Source organism: Tamandua tetradactyla, chromosome 11, assembly GCF_023851605.1.
Source record: "Tamandua tetradactyla isolate mTamTet1 chromosome 11, mTamTet1.pri, whole genome shotgun sequence".
In the NCBI taxonomy this organism is placed as follows: Eukaryota; Metazoa; Chordata; class Mammalia; order Pilosa; family Myrmecophagidae; genus Tamandua; species Tamandua tetradactyla.
This window is the reverse complement of record NC_135337.1, coordinates 78,296,356-78,317,219: the sequence shown is the minus strand read 5'-3', so window position 1 is coordinate 78,317,219 and position 20,864 is coordinate 78,296,356. Positions and strand designations below refer to the sequence as shown.

General features: G+C 41.3%; 1 protein-coding gene across 2 annotated transcripts in view; it reads left to right on the top strand.

Annotated features, from left to right (window-relative positions):
- The window catches only part of LOC143650394 (uncharacterized), a 123,154-nt gene that overhangs the window by 89,017 nt on the left and 13,273 nt on the right, over positions 1-20,864 (top strand). Inside the window, exons 1-6 of one of the 2 annotated variants that reach the window (XM_077121149.1) lie at positions 13,753-13,874; positions 16,186-16,272; positions 17,078-17,191; positions 19,467-19,488; positions 20,214-20,302; positions 20,569-20,646. In XM_077121149.1, the coding sequence (XP_076977264.1) occupies positions 13,797-13,874; positions 16,186-16,272; positions 17,078-17,191; positions 19,467-19,488; positions 20,214-20,302; positions 20,569-20,646 (468 nt within the window). In that variant the 5' untranslated portion in view covers positions 13,753-13,796. Of the gene's footprint in view, positions 1-13,752; positions 13,875-16,185; positions 16,273-17,077; positions 17,192-19,466; positions 19,489-20,213; positions 20,303-20,568; positions 20,647-20,864 lie in introns of those variants that run through there. The other variant, XM_077121150.1, reaches the window with a different exon arrangement.

Below are 20,864 nucleotides of genomic sequence, written 5' to 3'. Positions count from 1 at the left end.
CTGTTTCTTACCAAGGTCATGTGATAGCAACATCAGTTGCATGTAATGGCAACATCAGGTGAACAGAACAGACTCCACAAGTATATTTTTCCTTTGCATTTAGCCCTCAAATCTGATCTGCTCCCAAAATAGGCCATGGTTATTTTGGGGATAAATTTAGTTTATGCATACGTAGTTTATATAAAACACTGGACAAAGTATTAAAATATTTTGACTTGAAGGAATTTAGGTATTTATATGATTTGAATATTATTTAGCCAGTAATAGATTAATTTACAGCAATATTATTTAGATTACTAGATTAAGCCACCTGGGTTGGGGCAAGAAAACAGTTTTTTGCCAATATATTGATACCCAGGAGAAAATCATTATTTTTTATAAAGATAACAACATGATAAAAGTTAACATAAGTTATTTTGATAAAACACAGACTTTTTTCTTTTTACACTGATTATTTAGAAAATTTTTTTATATTTTTTCATTAGAACAGGCTGAGTCCAAGAAAACGTTGTCATTAATCATTAAATCTTTCTTGATTTTGACCATAAATTCCATTTTTATAAACTCTCAGCAACTGTTATATTAGTTTAGGCTTTGTTCTACATTTTCATCATTTTGTAGCAATTATTCATTTCATTTTGGGATAAAACTATTCTTTTTTTTCCCTATTAATAAAAATACGTTTTTTATGTTTTTCATGCTTGTCATTTTAAATATTTTACCACATATAATTACCATCAAAATTAAATGTTAGAATATTAAATACTTAAAATACTTCAGTTAATGCCTATTCAAAACATCAATATATAGTTTTTAGCAAGAATTTTCAGTTTTAAAGTCCTTAAAATATATTTCTTTTTAAAATATGAACAGGAGCTAAACTCATGGCCAGTTCCCAAACTGCTGTTTGTTGAGAATCTAAGTTAACAAAAGGAGATGGGGCTGCCCTTCCCATTCTGAGTGATAGGATTTTATCTGTAGCATTGGTATAAATTTCAGTAGAGTTATTTAGATTAAACCAAGGTAACTTAACAGAGCACTCCGAGTCAGAACTACAGTCCTGAATTGCAGACCCCTTAGGGGACCAACGTGTTACGCTTCCGTAGGGACCAGTAATGAGCACTGACGTCTGTTCTGATTGTTCCTATTGGATAGTTTCTGTGTAGGGATTATAACTGGTGGAGGCAAACCAGGTTGCCATGACTCCATGGGTTGAATTACAGCATTAACTTCTATCAATTAACATTCTCCATTTTCCTGATTTCTTTTTTATAATAAATACTGGAGAATTCCAGGGACTATGAGATTCTTACATACGTCCCACTTTAAACTGTTCTTGAACTAACTGAGTTAGAGCCTGTAACTTTTCTATAGATAAAGGCCACTGCTCAACCCACAAAGGCTCATGTGTTTTCCAAGTTAAAGGTATGGGTTGGAGTGTTATGTCAGCAGTGGGCTCAATTATGTATTTGGATAGCTGAGAAAAAGTACATACTGGGGTATGTTTAAGATTAAGTGTCTCATATCTGTTTCTTAATTGTTTTCCTAGTTTTGCCCAAATTTGAAGATTAACTGTATTTCCTTCTGAAAACCCTGGGCAATAATCCTGTACATGACCAAGAAAAGTTTCTAATTGAGACTGAGAAAATTTTGTGCCTCTCGTGGACAGCATAGATTTATAGAGGTTCCTTTCTGCTGACCTTGAATGCCCCATGTTTTACACCTAGTTGAAAATATGTCCAATTTGCTCCTTACCCTTTTGTAGCTCTTATTAGCTCTTTGTAGTATTTGTAGTGGAGTCCCTGGAGTGTCTCCTCACTTTATGCTTTAAGAGTTCCCCTATCAGATTCCTGTCTGGGCACCAATTGCCAAGTCCAGCTCAAGCAACTGTCCAGACAGAGTCAGAAGGGGCAGTGGGAGATTGAGAAAAAACACGACACAGAGTTTAAGAGAAAGTGGGGGCTAGGTAGTTCATTGCCTGACTGAACACAATGACCAAATAGAAACAGGAATATCTTCCCCATTTTGTTATGCTCGCTGCGAAGATTTCATAACCAATTTCCATTACTTAAGGTTTAAAACATTACAGCCTTAATCCTGAAACTTATAACAATGCTTCTGTACTAAAGAAAAGAGCTCTAGTGACTCTGAAGTCTTCCTTGAGACCCCTGTAGTTTCTAACAATGTTTTCAATACACAAATATACTCTTCTGTTCGCCCACTATGATTTCCCATTACCCTGATGCTACAAGGAAATTAAAAATTAAAAGACTTACAACAGTGACCTAGGTCTGTACTTGTGGTTAATCCTCAGCATCTGGAGACACTCAATTTCCTTGGATACTTTAACACGAAAGCGGAGTAGTCGCTTCTTAGAGTCCCTTCATGGTCGCCATCTGTTGGCCGCAGCTATGACCCTAAGGAGTGTTAAAGTAAAAAACGAGAGAGAGAAAGGAATCAGGGGATTCAGAGACATCAGTCTTCAGACAACTTTGTTTTCAGCCAAGTACAAAATTATATACTAGAAAGAAAGGTGATAAAGGTTGTTTGCATGCCAAAGCTATACAATGCAAAACCAAATTCCAGGAAGTAAATACTCCTAAGGCTAGGATGTTAATTTCCCTTAAGCAAGTCTCTTCCGCACCTCATTGTGCTTTATCTGCATATCTCAGCTTCTATTGATGTTCCAGATCCTGAAAGCTCAAGTCTGCATTTCCTCATAGACTTGTGCCTGCAAGCTTTAGGATAAACATCAACCTTTTAACTCCTACATTCATTACTGTTAATTCATATCAGTGAGACCATACAGTATTTGTCCTTTTGTTTCTGGCTAATCTCACTTGCATGATGTCCTTAAGGTCCATCCATGTTGGTACATACTTCATGACTTTATTCTATCTTAACACCTGCATAATATTCCATCATATGTATATATCACAGCTTGTTTAGCCACTCTTCTGTTGATGAACATTTTGGCTGCTTCCATCTCTTCGAAATTGTAAGTAATGCTGCTATAAACATTGATGTGCAAATGTCCTTTTGTGTCTTTGCCCTCATGTTCTCTGAGTAAATACCTAGCAGTGGTGTTGCTGGGTCATATCTGTCTGCCCTTCTTGAACTTGTAATTTTATGTCTTTCATAAGATGGGGAATTTTCAGTGATTATTTCCTCCATTAGTCTTTCTCCTCCTTTTCCCTTTGTAAAGAAGGATTTTATAAAGCTTAACAGTAGCTAATTTTTCCTGCTTAATTTAGCTATTTACATATATTTTAGCTTCTGAATGATAGAAATATCCAGCAAAAGCATTTGTGTCATTTTATATTCACTGCTATGCATTTGGTGTGAGTTAAGAATTGTAAAGAAAAGAGTTATGGGCCCCATCAGGCTAAGAAAAACAACCCGGGACTTCCCAGGGGCGGTTATCTGCTGCCTTGGTTATGCAAGGTTATCTGCTGCCTTGGTTATGCAAGGTTGTAACTGCCGGAGGAAGTTTATCTAAGAATGCAACTGAGAAGGTTGAGTAAGGGAGTTTTGCACAACGAGACAGCTGCTTCTTGCATAAAGCAGCTCCCAAGACTCATGCGCGAAAAATGTTTGTTACCTGCTTCTTGCAAAATGTTTGTTATCTACTTCTTGCAAAATGTTCGTTATCTACTTCCTGCATAAAGCAGAACCTGTAACTCATGTTCAACCCTCAAACCCCACCCCCTTATCCTGGCCCTTAAAAGGCTTCCCAAACCCAGGCTCGGGGCTCTCTGTTCCTGCGTGTTCAGTGAGCCCCACGCATGTGTGGTAAATAAACCCCTTGCGTGTTGCATGAGAGAACGTCTCTTGGAGTCCTCCTTTGCGTGGCAAAACTCTCGAATTCTTACATTTGGAGGTCCCACCGAGATCGGCTCTTCGTAAGGGGAGGCTCCAACAGCTCTTTCTCTCGGGGTAAGTGAGGCCTTTTTGTCTGAGGTGCGATCGCTTAGTCTGTCAGACTGGCAGTGACTGTCGGAGAGTTGCGTGAGCACTCCCCGACCGCAACCGGCAGACGTGTCCAGGGGTTGGGGGACCTCCGGGGACGCCTGGAGGCTTCCTACAGAGCCGACTCTGATTCTGTTTCCCTTCTGACGGGGGGAGACTCGATCACAGTCATCAGGCCAGTCTCAGCTGTGTCTCTGAAACTGTATAAACGTGGTGTGCCGGCTCTGTGTGTGTCTGTCTGTATTTGTGTGTTAGGAATCGTTTTTGTTTTACCAAAGATGGGTCAGGGAACGTCGACTCCACTTTCTCTGACCTTAAGACACTGGTCTGAGGTCAGGGAAAGAGGTCAGAATCTATCTCTTATTGTAAAAAAGGCAAGTGGCAGACCTTCTGCTCGGCCGAGTGGCCCTCTTTTAACGTGGAATGGCCTCGTGAAGGAGCTTTTCGTCTCCCCTTGATTCGGGCCGTCACGTCAGTCATCTTCCGCCCTGACCCGTATGGCCACCCGGACCAGCAGCCCTACATCATGGTTTGGCAGGACCTGTGTGAAAACCCACCTCCATGGGTAAAGGCGTTTCTTACTCCTCTTGGTCAACATGACTCTCCCTCTGTACTCCCAATCAAGGTGCCGGGTCCTTCTCAAGCTCCGAAACTCTATCCTTCCTTACCTCCTGCGGTCCTACCGGAATCCCAATCGGATCTACTCCTCTTCGACGCAGGTCCTTCTTCCCCTCCTCCCTACCCTTCAGCTCCGGCACAGGACCTCCCTTCTCTTAGCTCACCTTCTCCCTCCTCTAATTCTCTCTCTCCGCCCTCTTCCATTCCCTCTCCGCAGGTTCACCAACAGACGATCCCAGATGAACCAGGACCGGCACATAGTACACAAAGCAGACGAGCACAAAGCCCATCTGATGTGGCGGTCACTCTCCCCTCAGACCGTACGGGCCTCCAGTGGGATGATAGACACGGGGGAGAAATGCCCACTCTACAATACTGGCCCTTTTCCTCCTCTGACTTACATAACTGGAAAAATAATAACCCTCCTTTTTCCGAGGCTCCCACTAGGCTGACTGGATTGGTGGAGTCCCTTATATTCTCTCACCAGCCCACTTGGGATGGTTGTCAGCAACTCCTGGGGACTCTCTTCACCATGGAAGAGCGAGATCGGATCCTCCTGGAAGCCAGGAAGCAAGTTCCCGGACAAGATGGGAGACCCACCCAACTCCAGCATGTCATCGACGATCGGTTCCCGCTGCGCCGCCCTAATTGGGACCCGAACACCTCTAAAGGTAGGGAGCATCTGTCCATCTATCGCCAGACTCTAGTAGCGGGTCTCCGAGCAGCCGCACGCCGGCCCACCAATTTGGCCAAGGTAAAAAAGATTATTCAGGGAGCGGACGAATCGCCCTCAGTCTTTTTAAAAAAAAAACAAAACTAATGGAAGCATACCGTAGGTGTGCTCCCTTTGACCCTCAATCAGAGGATCAAAGAGCCTCAGTGGCCGTGGCCTTCATCGGCCAATCAGCTCCAGACATTAGACGCAAGCTGCAGCGCTTAAGACAGGTTGCAGGACCTAGCCTTGCGAGATTTAGTCAAAGAAGCAAAAAAAGTGTTTTATAAGAGAGAAACAGAGGAGGAAAAAGAACAAAGGAGAGAAAGAGAGAGAGAGGAAAAAAGAATTAGTAAGAGGAAAAAAGAATAATACAGCTAATTAAGGACCAAATTAATTCTGCCCTAAGCAGGCCCATTCAAGTGCATTATCACCGGCTTCATCTCGCTAACCAAGGTGTGAGACCAAAATATCTGACTGCTACCCACCCTCTCGGGTAAGAATCCCCACTCCTACGGGAGCAGCATACAACTCGAAAATATGCTTCTAGCTTATGCTATGATTGGTACCGCTGGGTGCAAGGCAAAGCACTGCAAAGGAGGGCCAAAACAATTAAAGGCCATTTTCGAGCTCCTTGAGAAGTATGCCTCATCTTGCATAGAGGTTCGCTCTGCAAAAATTCCTCTCCCCAGAAAAACAGAGCCACAAACAACCTGGGGGATGAGGCCTCTACTTCCCCCAGCAAAGGTTAATGCCAAAAGAATGCTGGATCAGCATTCTTCCTCCATCCTTTAAAAAAAAACAAAGGGAGGAAATGTTGGGGACAATTAAAATAGCATGTATAAAATCCACCCTCAGCGATGCCGGAAACATGCAACATGGCCGCCAGGGCTGAAACAAAGAACTAGCCATTGTCCACTGTGCTAGCCACCAAAGAGGCTCGGACCCAATAACCATGGGTAATAGGCGAGCAGCTAAAGAAGCAAAAGCGGCAGCATTAAGGGACCCTATAAACTTGGTCCTAATAACCAAAGAAAACCAGCAACCCCCTGAGACACTATCTGAGGTTACACCCCAAGGAGAGTCGGAAGCCCTAGCTTACATACAGCAGGTCCACCAGCTCACTCGCCTGGGGACAGGGAAACTACAGCAGCTCCTGCAAGACCAGAGGGAATTGTACCCTCTGGCAGCCTCAAAAAGGAAAGAACTGGCAGATCGCGTAGCCAGAGAGTGTCAGGCATGTCAAATCGTAAACGCCTACCCCACCAAAGCCCCTAACGGAAAAAGACTAAGGGGAACTCGACCTGGGCAGTTCTGGGAAGTCGACTTTACTGAAATTAAGCCTGCAAAATACGGACTTAAATGCTTACTAGTTTTTATAGACACCTTTTCAGGATGGGTTGAAGCCTACCCAACTAAGAGAGAAACGGCCCAGGTCGTAGTCAAGAAGATTATGGAAAAATTTTTCCCCAGTTCAGTCTACCAAAGGTAATAGGGTCAGATAACGGACCCGCATTTGTAGCCCAGGTAAGTCAGGGTGTGGCCAGGATATTGGGGATTGATTGGAAATTGCATTGCGCATACAGACCCCAAAGCTCAGGACAGGTAGAAAGAATGAGCAGGACAATTAAAGAGACCCTAACCAAATTAGCTATAGAGACTGGCTTGAAAGCCAGTTTTTTCATCTCTTGTATTGTGCCTTTCATTCCCATAAGTTCTGTGATTTGTGTCTTCAAACTTCAGATTTCTTCTTTTTGTTTGCTCAGTGCCTTTTTTATATCCTCCCTCAACTCATTGATTTGACTTTTGATGAAATTTTCCACATCTGTTTGAACAACCTGGATTAGTTGTTCAGCTTGTATATTTCATTTGAATTGTTGGTTTACTTCTTTGAATGGGCCATATCTTTGATTTTTCTAGTATGACATTATTTTTTTGCTGGCCTCTAGGCATTTGATTTCTTTAATTAGTTTATTCTGGAGGTTGCTTTCATTCTTTTATGTAGGATTTTCTTGCTGGATTGAATATACTGATGTGCACATATTTATTGTGCCCTCATGCAGGAACAGCTTTAGGGAGTGTAATCAAAGCAAGATTATTTTTGAATATCTGTCATGCCAGCAAAGCTACATGTTCTATTTTCAGGTCTTTTCGGACTCCTGAGTCAAAATCCTTGAGAACAATTGCTTCTGTAATTTGCCACATCAGCAGAGCACGCTGTGCCTATGCCACATGTCCTCGACTTCCTGCCAACTTCCAGAGCCCTTGTGGTGGTCTCCAACAGACAAGCTTAATTCTTCCCTTGCCTGGTCAATGCTGGAGCCTCAGATGCCTTTCAGTTCTATCTAATGAGCCATTAAGGATTAGGAAAAAAAGTCTTTTCAGAGCTGGACACCCCCACTCCTTGGATTTGTCAAGCTAGAGCTTGGTACATGGTTCTGTGTATCTCTAGGCTGTATGTGTCCCCTTTTGTTGGGGTTTAGCCCTTTTCTAGCATTTTGTGATGTCTGACTCAAAAAGCCTGTTTTTTTCCCATAGCCCCACCCTGACTCTGCCAGGGCAAGAAATCTTAGTACCTTTAGTGCTTTATTCCATGTTTATCTGTGTTTGAGGCCTGTTTTCAGTCATCAGAATTTGTTAATTAATTCCACATTAATTCCACATAGAGCTTGGTTGAGCTAAACCGTTCCTGCTAGTAAAGTCTGTTTCCTTTCCACTTGGGGAACCAACCTGCCATCACTGTGGGGACTGGCACCAGCCTCCGTGGCTGGGGGGATTTACAGTTCTGTGTGGGGTCTCAGCCGTTCCACCTCGTCCAGACTGGTGTCCGCCGTGTGTCCAGCCACTGGTGTAGCCCAAGTAGTTATTCTGTAACCTTCCTGGCTATTCACTAGGTGCCCTGGAGGATGAACTAAATTCCACACCTCACGAAGCTGCCGTCTTGCCCAGAATCCCCATGTAGTTACATTTTGATTCTCAAAAGCAATGACTAACAATTCCCTCTTCACCTTTCCTGAGAAATCCCTATATTTTAAAAACAACTCAACTCAATGTCACCTTCCATGAAGAATTGCCTGATTTGTGAAAATGCTCATGCATATTTACTCTGATAATTTCTAAGTATATACACTGTGACACCTTTCAGATTCCCCTGATAATCACCTAACTGTGATTTCTTGGAGGACAGTGACTTTATCCTAATCAAATCTGCATGTACAGCACATTGTTGATATCTTAGACTAGAAAGATAAGACAAAATGCCCACCCATTTATGAAATGATTTCTTCAAGATTATTCTCATATAATTTTTAAGGTGTAGTGCTTGTCACTTTGGACTCAAGATGATTAGCAGGCATACTTTCAAGCAACCACATTTTGTTACCATTATAATGCTGTATCTGTTATTCTGTGATCAAGGTGAATATGTGTCACTGTGGGATGCTGAGTTTGCTTGCCTACTTCAATGTATGGTATTAAAGAATATATTCCTGTTGCAAGAAGTACTTCATTTGAATGTAAAGGCCTGAGTATAAAGATGCCAGAACTAGGTGACTCCAATTGGAATGTTATATTGACCATCCAAATGAATATATTGAATGGGTAATCGAATAAATAGAAAATAATGAAGAAAAGTGACAGTTTTAGCCAATCTCAGATCCTTTTCCATTTTATTTGGAGACTCACTAGGGAGTGAGAGAAACTGGGTTGCAGAATTTTCTCCATTCATGCCTGTCTGATTCACTATTTCTCCCACTGGACACAAAATACAACCAAAGCAGCAGGTAGCTTTTCTTTCCTGAGTGGTTTTACTGAATCCAGGGGCACAGTTTGTTCTATCTAAAGATTTGGACGTCTAAAAGAAGAGAATCATTGATAATAATTAAATGTTATCACAAATTTAAAAATAATACTTTACTATGAATAATGTTGAATAATTCATAATATTAATTGGTAGTTAGATTCAGTTGTCAACTTGGCCAGGTGAAGGCACCTAGTTCTGTTGCTGTGGCCATGAGCCAATGGCATGTGAAGCTCATCTGTTGCTGATTACATCTGCAGTCAGCTAGGAGGCATGCCTGCTGCAGTGAATGACGTTTGACTTAATTGGCTGGTGCTTAAATAAGAGAGCTCAACCTAGCACAGCCCAAGCAGCTCGGCTTACCTCATCTCAGCACTGACAGCTCAGCCCAGGCCTTTGGAGATGCAGAAAGGAATCACCCCGGGGAAAGTTGTTGGAACCCAGAGGCCTGGAGAGAAGGCCAGCAGGGACCACCCTGTGCCTTCCCACTATGAAAGAACCTCAGATGGAAGTTAGCTGCCTTCCTCTGAAGAACTAACAAAATAAATCCTCTTTTATTAAAAGCCAATCTGTCTCTGGTGTGTTGCGTTCTGGCAGCTAGCAAACTAGAACGATGAATATTTGTTTAAATATCTCAAATTTATTTTAGAGATCACCTATAAAATTTGATTATGATTGATATACTCTAGAAGGGCAAACTAAAATCAAGGTCTATCTTTTTGATACAAGTTAAAGAGAATAAAAGTTCTTTGTTGAAAGGAAAGCAAATTCCCAAAGACAACTTAAATTGTATAAATGATTCACCAAAATTCTAGGTCATTGAAAAGTGTTGAGGCAGTCTGTATGTAAAAATAAAAACAACAACGCTATGAGATTCATATTCTTTTAACCTCTTTGGCAATTTATTAAATTGATTTTTTCATGAAATTGTGTACTAAAGCATTTGATTCACTACACCATCTAATACATAAAACATTTCAGCATTTGGTAATATCTCCTTAATTAAAAGTATGCTTTCGTTATCCCTTGTACGGCAAGTAAGGAAAATTACAATTTATTAATGTAGAGTTTGTACTAAGTTACTTAATAATTTCACAGTTATTCTCCTATCTAGTGTTGTTTTCTGGTAAGAATGACAAATTAACCCATGATTAAATGGTCTGCACCATTGTTGAGTCCAACAGGCCACACTGTCATCTCATGTATGATAAAATGTTCACCACATGGATTTTTGGAAACAAACTGCTATTTTGACTTGAAATCTAAGAACACAAGGAAATTTCAAAAAGTTCAGAATTTCATAGTGTGACACAGAGTTTATTTTCAAATTCAGCAACCCGACAAACGACTGCAGTGTTGTTTTTAAACTGGAGAGAGTCTAGGAATGGATAGAGCTAAAAGAAGACGTATTTGAAAGCTAAACAACATGGACATCAGGAGCAGAATGTCAAGGTGTTAACTGATAGAAATACCTGGGTGCACAGCTGTTCAACATTCCTCCCGACTCCTTAGTGCTCAGGCTTTCTGAACAGGTACCCTTCAGGGAGCATCCACTCTCCTGCATGCTCACGAATGAAGATCCCCCTCCCCTGCCTGCCCAGGAGACATCCCTCGTGTCTTTGAGAGTTCACTAGTGCAGGACCTCATCTTCCTGCCCTTAGACTCTGGCTCCCTTCTTCAGAATGTGGATGATTTATTAATCTGCAGTCCTACTAGGGAAGCCTCCCTCATGGACACCATTGCCAAATGGGGATATCTAGTGTCAGCTTGTAAGGCTCAACTTGCCTGCAAATAGTTCTTTACCTTGGGTTTATCCTCAGCCCATGGGAGCGCTCTTGTCACCCCAAAGAGTCCAGATTATATGCTTGGTGCTACCACTGATCGAGAAACAGGTAATAGCCTTCTTGGAGATGACAGGATATTGCACGATCTGGATAACCCATGTGATGTTTAGGTTCTGGTGTCAACTTGACCAAGAGATTATGCCCAGTTGTCTGGTCAGTCAAGCACTGCCTTGACTGTTGCTGCAAGGATATTTCATGGCTGGTTGATAAGCTGGAAGGCTGGAGTATTAAATCATCAGTCAGTTGATGCATCTATGGCTGATTACATTTGTGATCAACTAAGGCGTGTCACTCACAATAAGATAATCCAATCATCTGAAGGCTTTTAAGGAAGAAAAGAGACTCTTTCATTCCTTCTTCAGCCAGTGAGCCTCTCCTGTGGAGTTCATCCAGACCCTTCATCAAAGCTGCCGTCTTCACTACTGCCCTCCAGATGTTAGAATCTTCCATTCCCACAATTGCATGAGGCACCTTTACACATCTCATATTTGTAGGTATCTCCTGTTGGTTCTGTTTCTCTAGAGAACCCTAACACACCCGAATTTGGAGGAACTGCATAGCCTGTGTATGAAACCATCAGGGGTGTAGACAGTGCCCCCTTGGAATGGGGTGCTGAATAGCCTGCCTGCCTTGGGCCTGACACATAAATAAGCCCCTTTACCTTTGTGTAACTGAAAAGAAAGGGTATCATTAGGAGTCCTAGTACAAAACTTGGAAACATTCCCCGACCTGTGGCACACTTTTCAAAGCCATTAGATGCCACATTACAGGGATGGCTGCCCTGCCTCACAGCAGCAGGGTCCTCCAAGCTGACACAGGGACAGACTCTACCAGTGTATACTCCTCACCAAGTCAGAGACATGCCGGAGGCAAAAGGACCTCAGTGGCTTTCAAATAATAGGCTCCTGAAATATCAGGCCCAGTTCTTAGACACACCAGACGTTCAAATCCAAGTCTGAACCACTCTAAGCACAGCTACCCTATTGACTGCAAGTCCCAGATCAGGAAAATGTAACCCTAGGACACAAATGCACAGAGGCACTAGTTCAGAATTATTCTAGCAGGTCAGCCCTCCTGGCCCACAGATAACCCAGACTTAGAATGATTTCTGGATGAGAGAAGCGTTGTGAAAGGAGTTAGAAAGGCAGGCGATGCTACTGTCTTTCTCCTGGAGATTATGCAACAAAGTCTCAACCTTCTGGACCCTCTGCACAAGGGGCTGAACTCAGTGGCCTCTCTAGGGGTGTAGCATTAGCAGCTGGGAAGAATGTTAATCTGTCTCGCAAGTTTCAAACAGAAGTTGCAAACTACCAAAGTTAGCCAAGCCCAAACTGTAGTAATTTTGAAAATCTTATGGAGTGCTCTAGGCTCTAAGTCTCTATAAAAGCTTTTCCTAGTAAATTAACTTTTTTCCTGAAGATTGAGAGGATGATCAAATGAGAGGGAGAAGATGTAATGAGAAATTAGAATGTAACAAATAACTGTGACTCTGACTTATTATGTAGATATTTATTTTTAGTGTTTAGTGTTTTAGAATAGCCAGAAATACTTGAAGTGATTTAACCCTAACCCAGTATTGGACTTTGATATTGATTATAAAACTACATAGCGAAAACAAACAAATGAAAAAAGGTGGCTGCCTTTACTGTTTGGAGTTACTTCTGGATGTTTTATTACTTTTAACAGATATAAATGTATTTCTGACAATACTAAACTGTCTTAAAGAGCCTTAGGTAACCTACTTCTGTGGCAAGCCTTAAAATTTCATAGAGTCCATATATATATGTAACGACAATACTACACTCTCTTAGGTAGCCTTAGGTAACCAATCTCTATTTTCATTGATGGTTATTTGCCTTATTTCCAGATTTTGGCCAATCCCAACGAGGCTGCTATAAACTTCGGGTCTGTGCTTTCCAGCGCTCATAAGCACTGATATCTGAATAACATATCTTACTGAGTTCAAGTTTAAAGGGGAACCACCAACTTATCCCCCTAACAGGGGTGCAGGGGCGTTCCCATTGCTCGGAGGCGTCTGAGCACTTGCTATGGTTGGACACTTTCATTTGTAACCGGTTGGGGGTGTGCAGATCTATCAAGGTGGCTTTGTGATTCCCCAGTGACTCCTGAGGTTCAACAGTTTTCATGAACTGATGCATTTGTATTTTCCAAATTATTTTGCCCATCTTTCTGTAGGACTGGCAACGTTGCTCTCACAGATTTGATGGGCTTTTTAAAATAGCAAGTATTTAGAGAGGGACAAGGACAAGAAATCAGAAGTTCCCTAACGGTTCTGGAGAGGAACTGTCGTTGGGATGGCATGGGGGGGCGGGGACGGAGGTGGGGGAGGGGCATTCTAACAACACTCACGGGGCGGGGTTCCACTGTCACGTGCCAGGAGGAAGGCTTCTGATTGGGCGAGGGGGGAGATATAAGAGGCCGGGTTGCTACGGTAGCGGCCAAACGGGAGAAGGCGGAGAGGAGGTCTGATCCTCCTCCACCTGCTCCTAGTGCTCCTGAGCGTCCCACCGTACCTGCTTCTGTATCCTGACATTTCACCTGCTGACCTGATTTTGAGCCCATTTTCCACACTCTCTGCCTAATTTTCCCACCCAGAACCCTCTGCCTTTTCCCCTGATTCCTCCACTTCCATCCCCCATCCCAAGTACCAGTTCCGTGCCATCCTTCCTGTCCTTTTCCTCCCCTTCCTCATTCTCTACCCTTCCCCCCTCCTCACCCACCCCTTCCCCCTCCTCACCCCACCCCTTCCCCTCCTCACCCCACCCCTTCCCCTTCCTCCACGGCCCCCCTGCCCTCCTCCCAGCCTAAGGCTGCCCCCAAGGACCAACCCAAAATGGGGTCTCTGGGGCTCCTCTTTTGGCTCCTCCTGGTCCAGTCATCCTGGTCAATGTTGGGTCACCCAAACGCCAGTGTGAGTAAATGTTGCACTTGCCTTACTTGATTTTAACTGGGTTGTCACATTGTAAGTTTAAATGATGAGTTTCCCTTGGGGTGTTTGAGGGGAGATAAGTCCTCCTTGCAGAGCCAGTACCTACCTATGACTGGGTTTCTTGTTCCAGCCTTAATGGACTCTGTCCACTGCTTTCATATTGCGTTCTGGGTCCTATAACCCCTGCAGGTTCCACACAAGGAAAAGGTGGAAACTGTGGAAATCTGAAAAGCATAACTTTATAACATCAAAAAGTAATGAATTATTCTATCACGGGAGTCATGATGCCAGACTTGGTTCTGGAAACTCTGAGCTAGAAGGGGGCCTCAGGCTCTGTCAGTTTAAAGGGCCAGTGCTTTATGTACTCCATATTTTCCCTGAGTAAGTCCCCCATAGTTCTGAAAGCTTGATAGCCTTGGGAACAGTGGTCCCTAATTATTATGGGTTCAGCTCAGGCCTTAAACTTTTGATTAGATCATCTCCATAAAGATGTGACATGCCCAAATTTGGGTGTGGCCTTTTGATTAGATGGAGATGTGACCTCACCCATTCAAGGTGGGTCTTGATTAGTTTACTGGAATCCTTTAGAAGAGCAAACATTTTGGAGACAGCTCAGAGCTGAGAGTTGGCTGTTTGGAGAAGCTTGGAGGGCTGATAGAGCAAATGCAAATGCTCAGAAATAGTTGCTTCATAGCTGGCAGAGCCAATACAAGACCCCGATGTTTGGAGATGCAGGGCCCAGCAGTCATTGCCATGTGCCTTCCTGTGGGATGCTAAGCAAGCCAGAACCCAGAGTTGTGTCCTGGAGGAGCTAAGTGAAGGCCCACAGATGCCAAGTGAGGAATCCCCACAGGAAACAGAGGATGAAAGCAATGGAGCCCAGGAGCAAGTGACCAGCAGGAGCCAGCCACATGCCTTCTTACCTAACAGAGGTGTTCCAGGCAGCATCAGCCTTTCTTGAGTGAAGTAATCTCTTGTTGGTGCCTTAATTTGGATATTTTCTTGGCCTTAGAACTCTAAATGTGTAACTTATTAAATCCCTTCCTAAAAGCCATTCCTTTTCTGGTATAATGCTCTCCAGCATCATTAGCAAACTAAAACAGGGGGAATGTATTGTTTGCAAGTTTACAGTTCTATGGCTATAAAAATGTACAAACCAAGGCATCCGGGGAAAGATACCTTGACTCAAGCAAGGCCACTGGATCCAGAACAACTCTAGGGACATTTACTTTCTGCATCTCCAGACGACTGGGTCTCATGTTGGCTCTGTTGCTTCAATAGTCTCTTCCCAAAATGATTCTCTCTTAAGGGACTCCAGTAAGCAACTCGAACTTGAATGGGTAGAGACACGTCTCCATGGAAACCACCTAATCAAAAGATCCCATGCAGCCCAATTGAATGAGGATTAAAGAACATGGCTTTTCTGGGGTCTACAACAGTTTCAAACTGACAAAGGCAGCTGCACGTAATTACGTGTATCCTGACAATCATTTATGCAGAGTTTGTCTTTCTAAAGCAATACTCTATTTGCTTTTTCAATTTAAATGAGTAATTCCTCACAAGGCTGATCTACAGAAGTGAAATCAAGCATCTGATGGGTGGCTGGCCACAGTTTGGGTTTCTTCCTCAGGAGAGGGTTTAATTTGCATGAAACAGACTTGATGTGTGGATGAGTGTGAATTAAACTGTAAATGCATTTTCTCCTAAAATTCTTGTATGTTTTTTCAGAAACCAGTATGCTTACCTTTTTTTGTAGTCACCACACATTCCAGAAACACCCTATTCAATTTACCTATTCATTTTCACGGTTGCTGTTTATTGACTACTGTGCCTTGTAAGTGCTGGTTTATAGCACGAGTGAAATAGGAAGGTGAATTCTTGCCAGTAGTTATTTGAAATTGGGTTTCTAACCATCCTTAATTCTTATAATTTCACACTTTATGACATACAATAATCCACTCTTTTTCACATGGTGATTACATGGTATTCTGCTGACATAATATATTTTGTATACAGAATGAAGCTAAGTTTGGAAAGAACACGTCAGATTTTTTAAAAATAATGTTGGCCTAAAAATTATTCTTTATTTAATTATTACTGGAATAACAATACTAGTGTAACTATAACAACTATCATCTATTCAATTATATCAGTTGTATCTATACATCTATATGGCACATCAGAATGATGCAATATATTTATATATGGGACCCCTCACTTATCAGAATTCATTTCTATCTGCTGAATACAATTTTAATTGGTTTTTGTGACTTTTGCCCATTTTTTAATACAGGTTAGCTATATTTTTAGAACTTTTCCAGTGGATTTAATCCAAGAAGGTTATGAACATCTTACTGAAAAAGTAGACTTCTTGACTAATGTAAGTTCTTAATTTCATTTACTATTTATAATTATATATTGGCTTGTAGGTTCAATCCAAAATTTAAAAACCTTTGAATTTTTTGTCAAAATGAACTCAGTTTGTCTATGAAGATTGTTTTCTGTTGGTTTATTGATCTATAAGTGATGTATAGTAAAATGCACTCATGTAGATTTGTTCAGTTTTAAATGTTTGTACATCCATGAAAGCAGTTTTGCAACCAAGAATGTAAACATCGCAAACACCCCCAAATGTTTCCTCTTGTCCACCTGCCATCCTCCATCCCCCATTCTATACATTCCCTGCCGGGGTGCTGGACAACAACCCATCTGCCATCTGTCAATATAGATTAATAGTCATTTTGTAGAATATTATATAAAAGGAACGTATAGTAGGTAGCTTTTTTTTTTCTGGGTTCTTTTACTCATAATAATCATTTTGAAACTTAGCTGATATTGCATGTATTGACAGTTTGCTCCTTTATCAGTGGGTTTTACTCCATTCGTGTATATAACAACCTGTTAATCCATGGCCTTCTGGAAGGCACGGAGACTGAGTGTTCCACTTAAAGGTGCCACATTCACAATTTCCAGTAACAAAGCCAGCTAAGCACAAAACACGAAGCCCTCAACGTTCCATCTTCCTCGAAACAGTGGAATCCATTGGAGAGTTTTGAGGGACATGGTTATGTCTTAGAGCCCATTTAAGATTTCTATGAGTGGTTCTTTGTACCTCTTATATTGTACAGTTTTTGAGGTTCTTATTATTTCAAGTATTGCTATTTCAGCTAGTTGATATTTTATAGGACCATTTTCGAATTGGACCCGATATTTATGGATTTCCACTGGTGGCTGTCAATGTTGCTGTCTTCTTGGGCATTATTTCCATTGTCATGTTCTTAAGGATATGTATTCCAGATGTGAGTATTTCAATTAACTCGCAAGCATGCTGTAAGTCATAATAAACCTAAACGTTTTATAGTTGTGGTCTTTTTGTTTCTTTTAGGGTACTAACATGAATGCAAAAATGGTGTTTGAAATTGAAGCTAAACTGGTAATATCATTAGTTTAAAATTTGGAGGTAAAGCACTCGGGGAACCCCATTGACTTATCAAACAAACAAACAAAAAAAAGAAAAAGAAGCAAATGAAAAACCAAACAAAAATTCAATAAATGTTTTCTCTAATAAGGGGATACTCACATAAAATAAGAATGAAATGTGACCCCCACCATACAGCATCCAAGAAATAAAATAAAATAAAAAGGAACTCAGGAAACAAGACAGCTGTATAAGATCAAAGTGAAAACTTCCATTTAAAAATGCTTTCTATTGAAAGTGAAATACTGAGTATTAGCTGGGCACTTTGATTTACTGTTAGTGGAACTGTGAATTCTTACAATACTCCTGGAAAGAAATTTCATATTATCTAATGCAAGGTCTTAAAAATATTTACACACTTTTATCCAGCATGATCCTACTGCTAGAAACCTACAAAGTTTACCTTCCTACTTTTTTTTTATTGCACTTTTGAAAGTTCTTATAAACACTGAGACAATGTATTCCTCTAGTCATAGAGATACATAGAAAAAGAAGAAATCGTTTCATGTGCCAAAATATTTGCATCATAAATTTACAATATAACTGAATAAAACCTGAAGTCCTACTTAATCTGAGCCCAACACTAGATCCTTTAATTCACAGTTCACTCTTATGTAGTGAAGATACTCCAGGCATAGAAGCATCTTCCTCCACATGCTTTTTGCACATCCCCTACTCTCTCCTTCGCTACCCTTGAGAACTTCCTTCAGATGAAGAGTGCTTTCTAGGTTGATCTTCCTGGATGCATTGTTCAGTAACACTATATGTTTCCATGCTACAATAAGTTTCCATTATTACAAGTTTTTTTGAGCTGCCTCAGCAGCTAATCGCCACTTACAATATTTGAATGGGAGAATATGTTCTAGGTAATAAACTGTTACTTTACCTGGTGTTTCAATAGGTTCCTGCTTATATTTGATGGAGCTATACTTCAGTGATGTCATTTGGGGATAGTTGGGGTTTTGGAAGAACATTTTGCCCTCTCCAGAAGATTTTTTCATATTCGAAGGGTCTGTCACTAGAGTGGGTTAGGCAGATGAAAGTATCTGATGTTCTGGAGAGGCTGAGCCCTCTAGGTTTCAGGACTTCACTGGACCAGGATCCGTGTGGAAGTTGCAGCTTTCTGGACTTGTATGGAACCCATGTGGAATCTTATATATCGCCCCAGGTGTTCTTTAGATTGGCTGGATGGTTTTGGTAGGGGCTTGGCAGGTTTTGACAGGTAACAAGGTCTAAGTGAAGCTTGCATAAGAGCAACCCCCAGAGTAGCCTCTCGACTCTGTTTGAACTCTCTCTGCCACTGCTACTTTATTCGTTACACTTCTTTCCCCCTTTTGGACAGGATGGAATTGTTCATCCCAAGGTGCCAGGGCCGGATTCATCCCTGGGAGTCCTCTCCCACGTTGCCAGGGAGACTTTCACCCCTGGATGTCATGTCCCACGTAGGGGGGAAGGCAACGATCTCACTTACAGAGTTGGGCTTAGAGAGAGTGAGGCCTCATGTGAGCAACAAAAGAGTCCTCCAGAAGTAACTCTTAGGCATGCCTATAGGTAGGCTAAGCTTCTCTGTTATCCAAGTCCATGATATTGCCTTTCCTTTGTTTGCTCACGGGCTTTTAAAACAATCCTGGTTCTGAAACTCATGTTTTCATCTGGACGTGGACAAATAAGTGCTTTGAGGTTACTGATGCTTTAGTATATTTATTATAAAAACGTCTCCCATTCTCATTATTAAAAATGAGTAGATTTGTTCATGTTTAGAAATGAGGAGAAAGATTTTTATCCCCAAACTGGGGATAAGGTAAATTAGGTATTTACCTTAGTGCTTTTGTCAGAAAATGGTAATGAAGTATTACATACCATTTAAATTATGTTTTAAAAATCTTTCTTTTTTTTTCATTGTTTGGATTAATTATCCTAAACCCACCCAATATTAAAACTTCACTTGGACGTAATTTTGACAGCTTATCTGGAATTAGCAGATTTGTAATTCTTCTAACCTAATTTGCAATTCTTCTAAAGTAAAATTCAGTCTCTCATAAGAATATTCATTAACTATTTTGACATTAAATTTAATATTGTTTACTTTCTTCTAGGTGGGGCATAGATTATATTCAGGTAAGATTTTAGCTTATGTTTTCTGTGAAAGAGTTTCTCAATATTGGTGCTTGATGTGGGTTTTAATTCAGTTAGAATAAAATGCCATGAGTTAAGATGTCTGGTTTCTTGATAACTGGAAAATGTTAGAATTCCTGGTCTGAATGAAGAAGAAGGTAGCATTACTGCCAACAGGAAAAAGGGACTGAGAGGAGGGACAAATTATGGGGGTCTGAAGAACAAAAGTTCTGTTTAGAAAAGCTTAGGGAGAAATTGATGACATTAGTCTGAGTTTTGGGGTGATAGGTGACTGGCACAATCTGGATCTAGGGACAAATGAGACACTATTGGTGTATGCCAAGGAAATTCAGGCTCAGAAAAGGTTCCAGTATTGCTGGGTAAAGTAGATGTGTAATAGATGTTTGTACCAGATGATAAGAAGTTTAAGTGGTGGGAACCATTAATTCTAGTGGAGAATGATGAGAAATGGGCATGATGCAAAATGGGGGTAATGAACTCCACACATGCATCATATGTCGGGGTAATTAAGTATTGATGTCTGTCGAAACTCAGGGTTCCAATACATTGCATATCAGGGTCTGATGTGAGAAGTAAATGCCAGTCAGGAAAGTCTGAAATTCTAGGTGCTATTCGAGGCTCTTTGCCCCCATAATACCAGATCATGCCCCTTTACTGCTGGTACATCAGGGCAATTCCTTCTTATTCATTTCTTCTAATCTTCTTAGGGACAGTTTTCCAAGTCGAAGAAGAAATCTCAGAGGCTATGAAGGAACACAAAATAATCAGAGAAAAATTATCTGAATACAAAGATAAGGTATATATAGATTTTGCTTTTTCCAGGTTTCAATCTTGAGCTCTTTCCATGGGTCTTATTATTCCATTCTTACTGTAGGATTTCTTTCATTACAGTGTCTTCTATCACAGTTTGTTTTCTATAAGCATTCTAAATCTGCAGCCAGCATCATAAGTATAGAGTATTGTGTTCTTTACTTCTGTCAGGGCTCATGTACTCGGGGCTTGGTTTCAACACCACTGTCATTTATATTTTGAACTCTGAGTCCTTTATTATATTTTTTAAAGATCATCAGACTGAAGGATGATGTGGGGGAACTCCGCAGAGTAAAAATCAGTCTCTCGGAAGAACTGAATTCATACAAGGTAAAAGTATCTTCTTCATCCTGGATCACACCTTAAAAATGGAAGTAAAAGTGTTGCATAATCATTACTAACCTGAATATGCTTCGTGTAGGGTAACAACAAAATGTTCAGTGGGGGGTGGGCCATGGTGGCTCAGCAGGTAAGAATGCTTGCCTGCCAAGCCCGAGGACCTGGGTTCGATTCCCGGTGCCTACCCATGTAAAAAAAAATTAAAAATT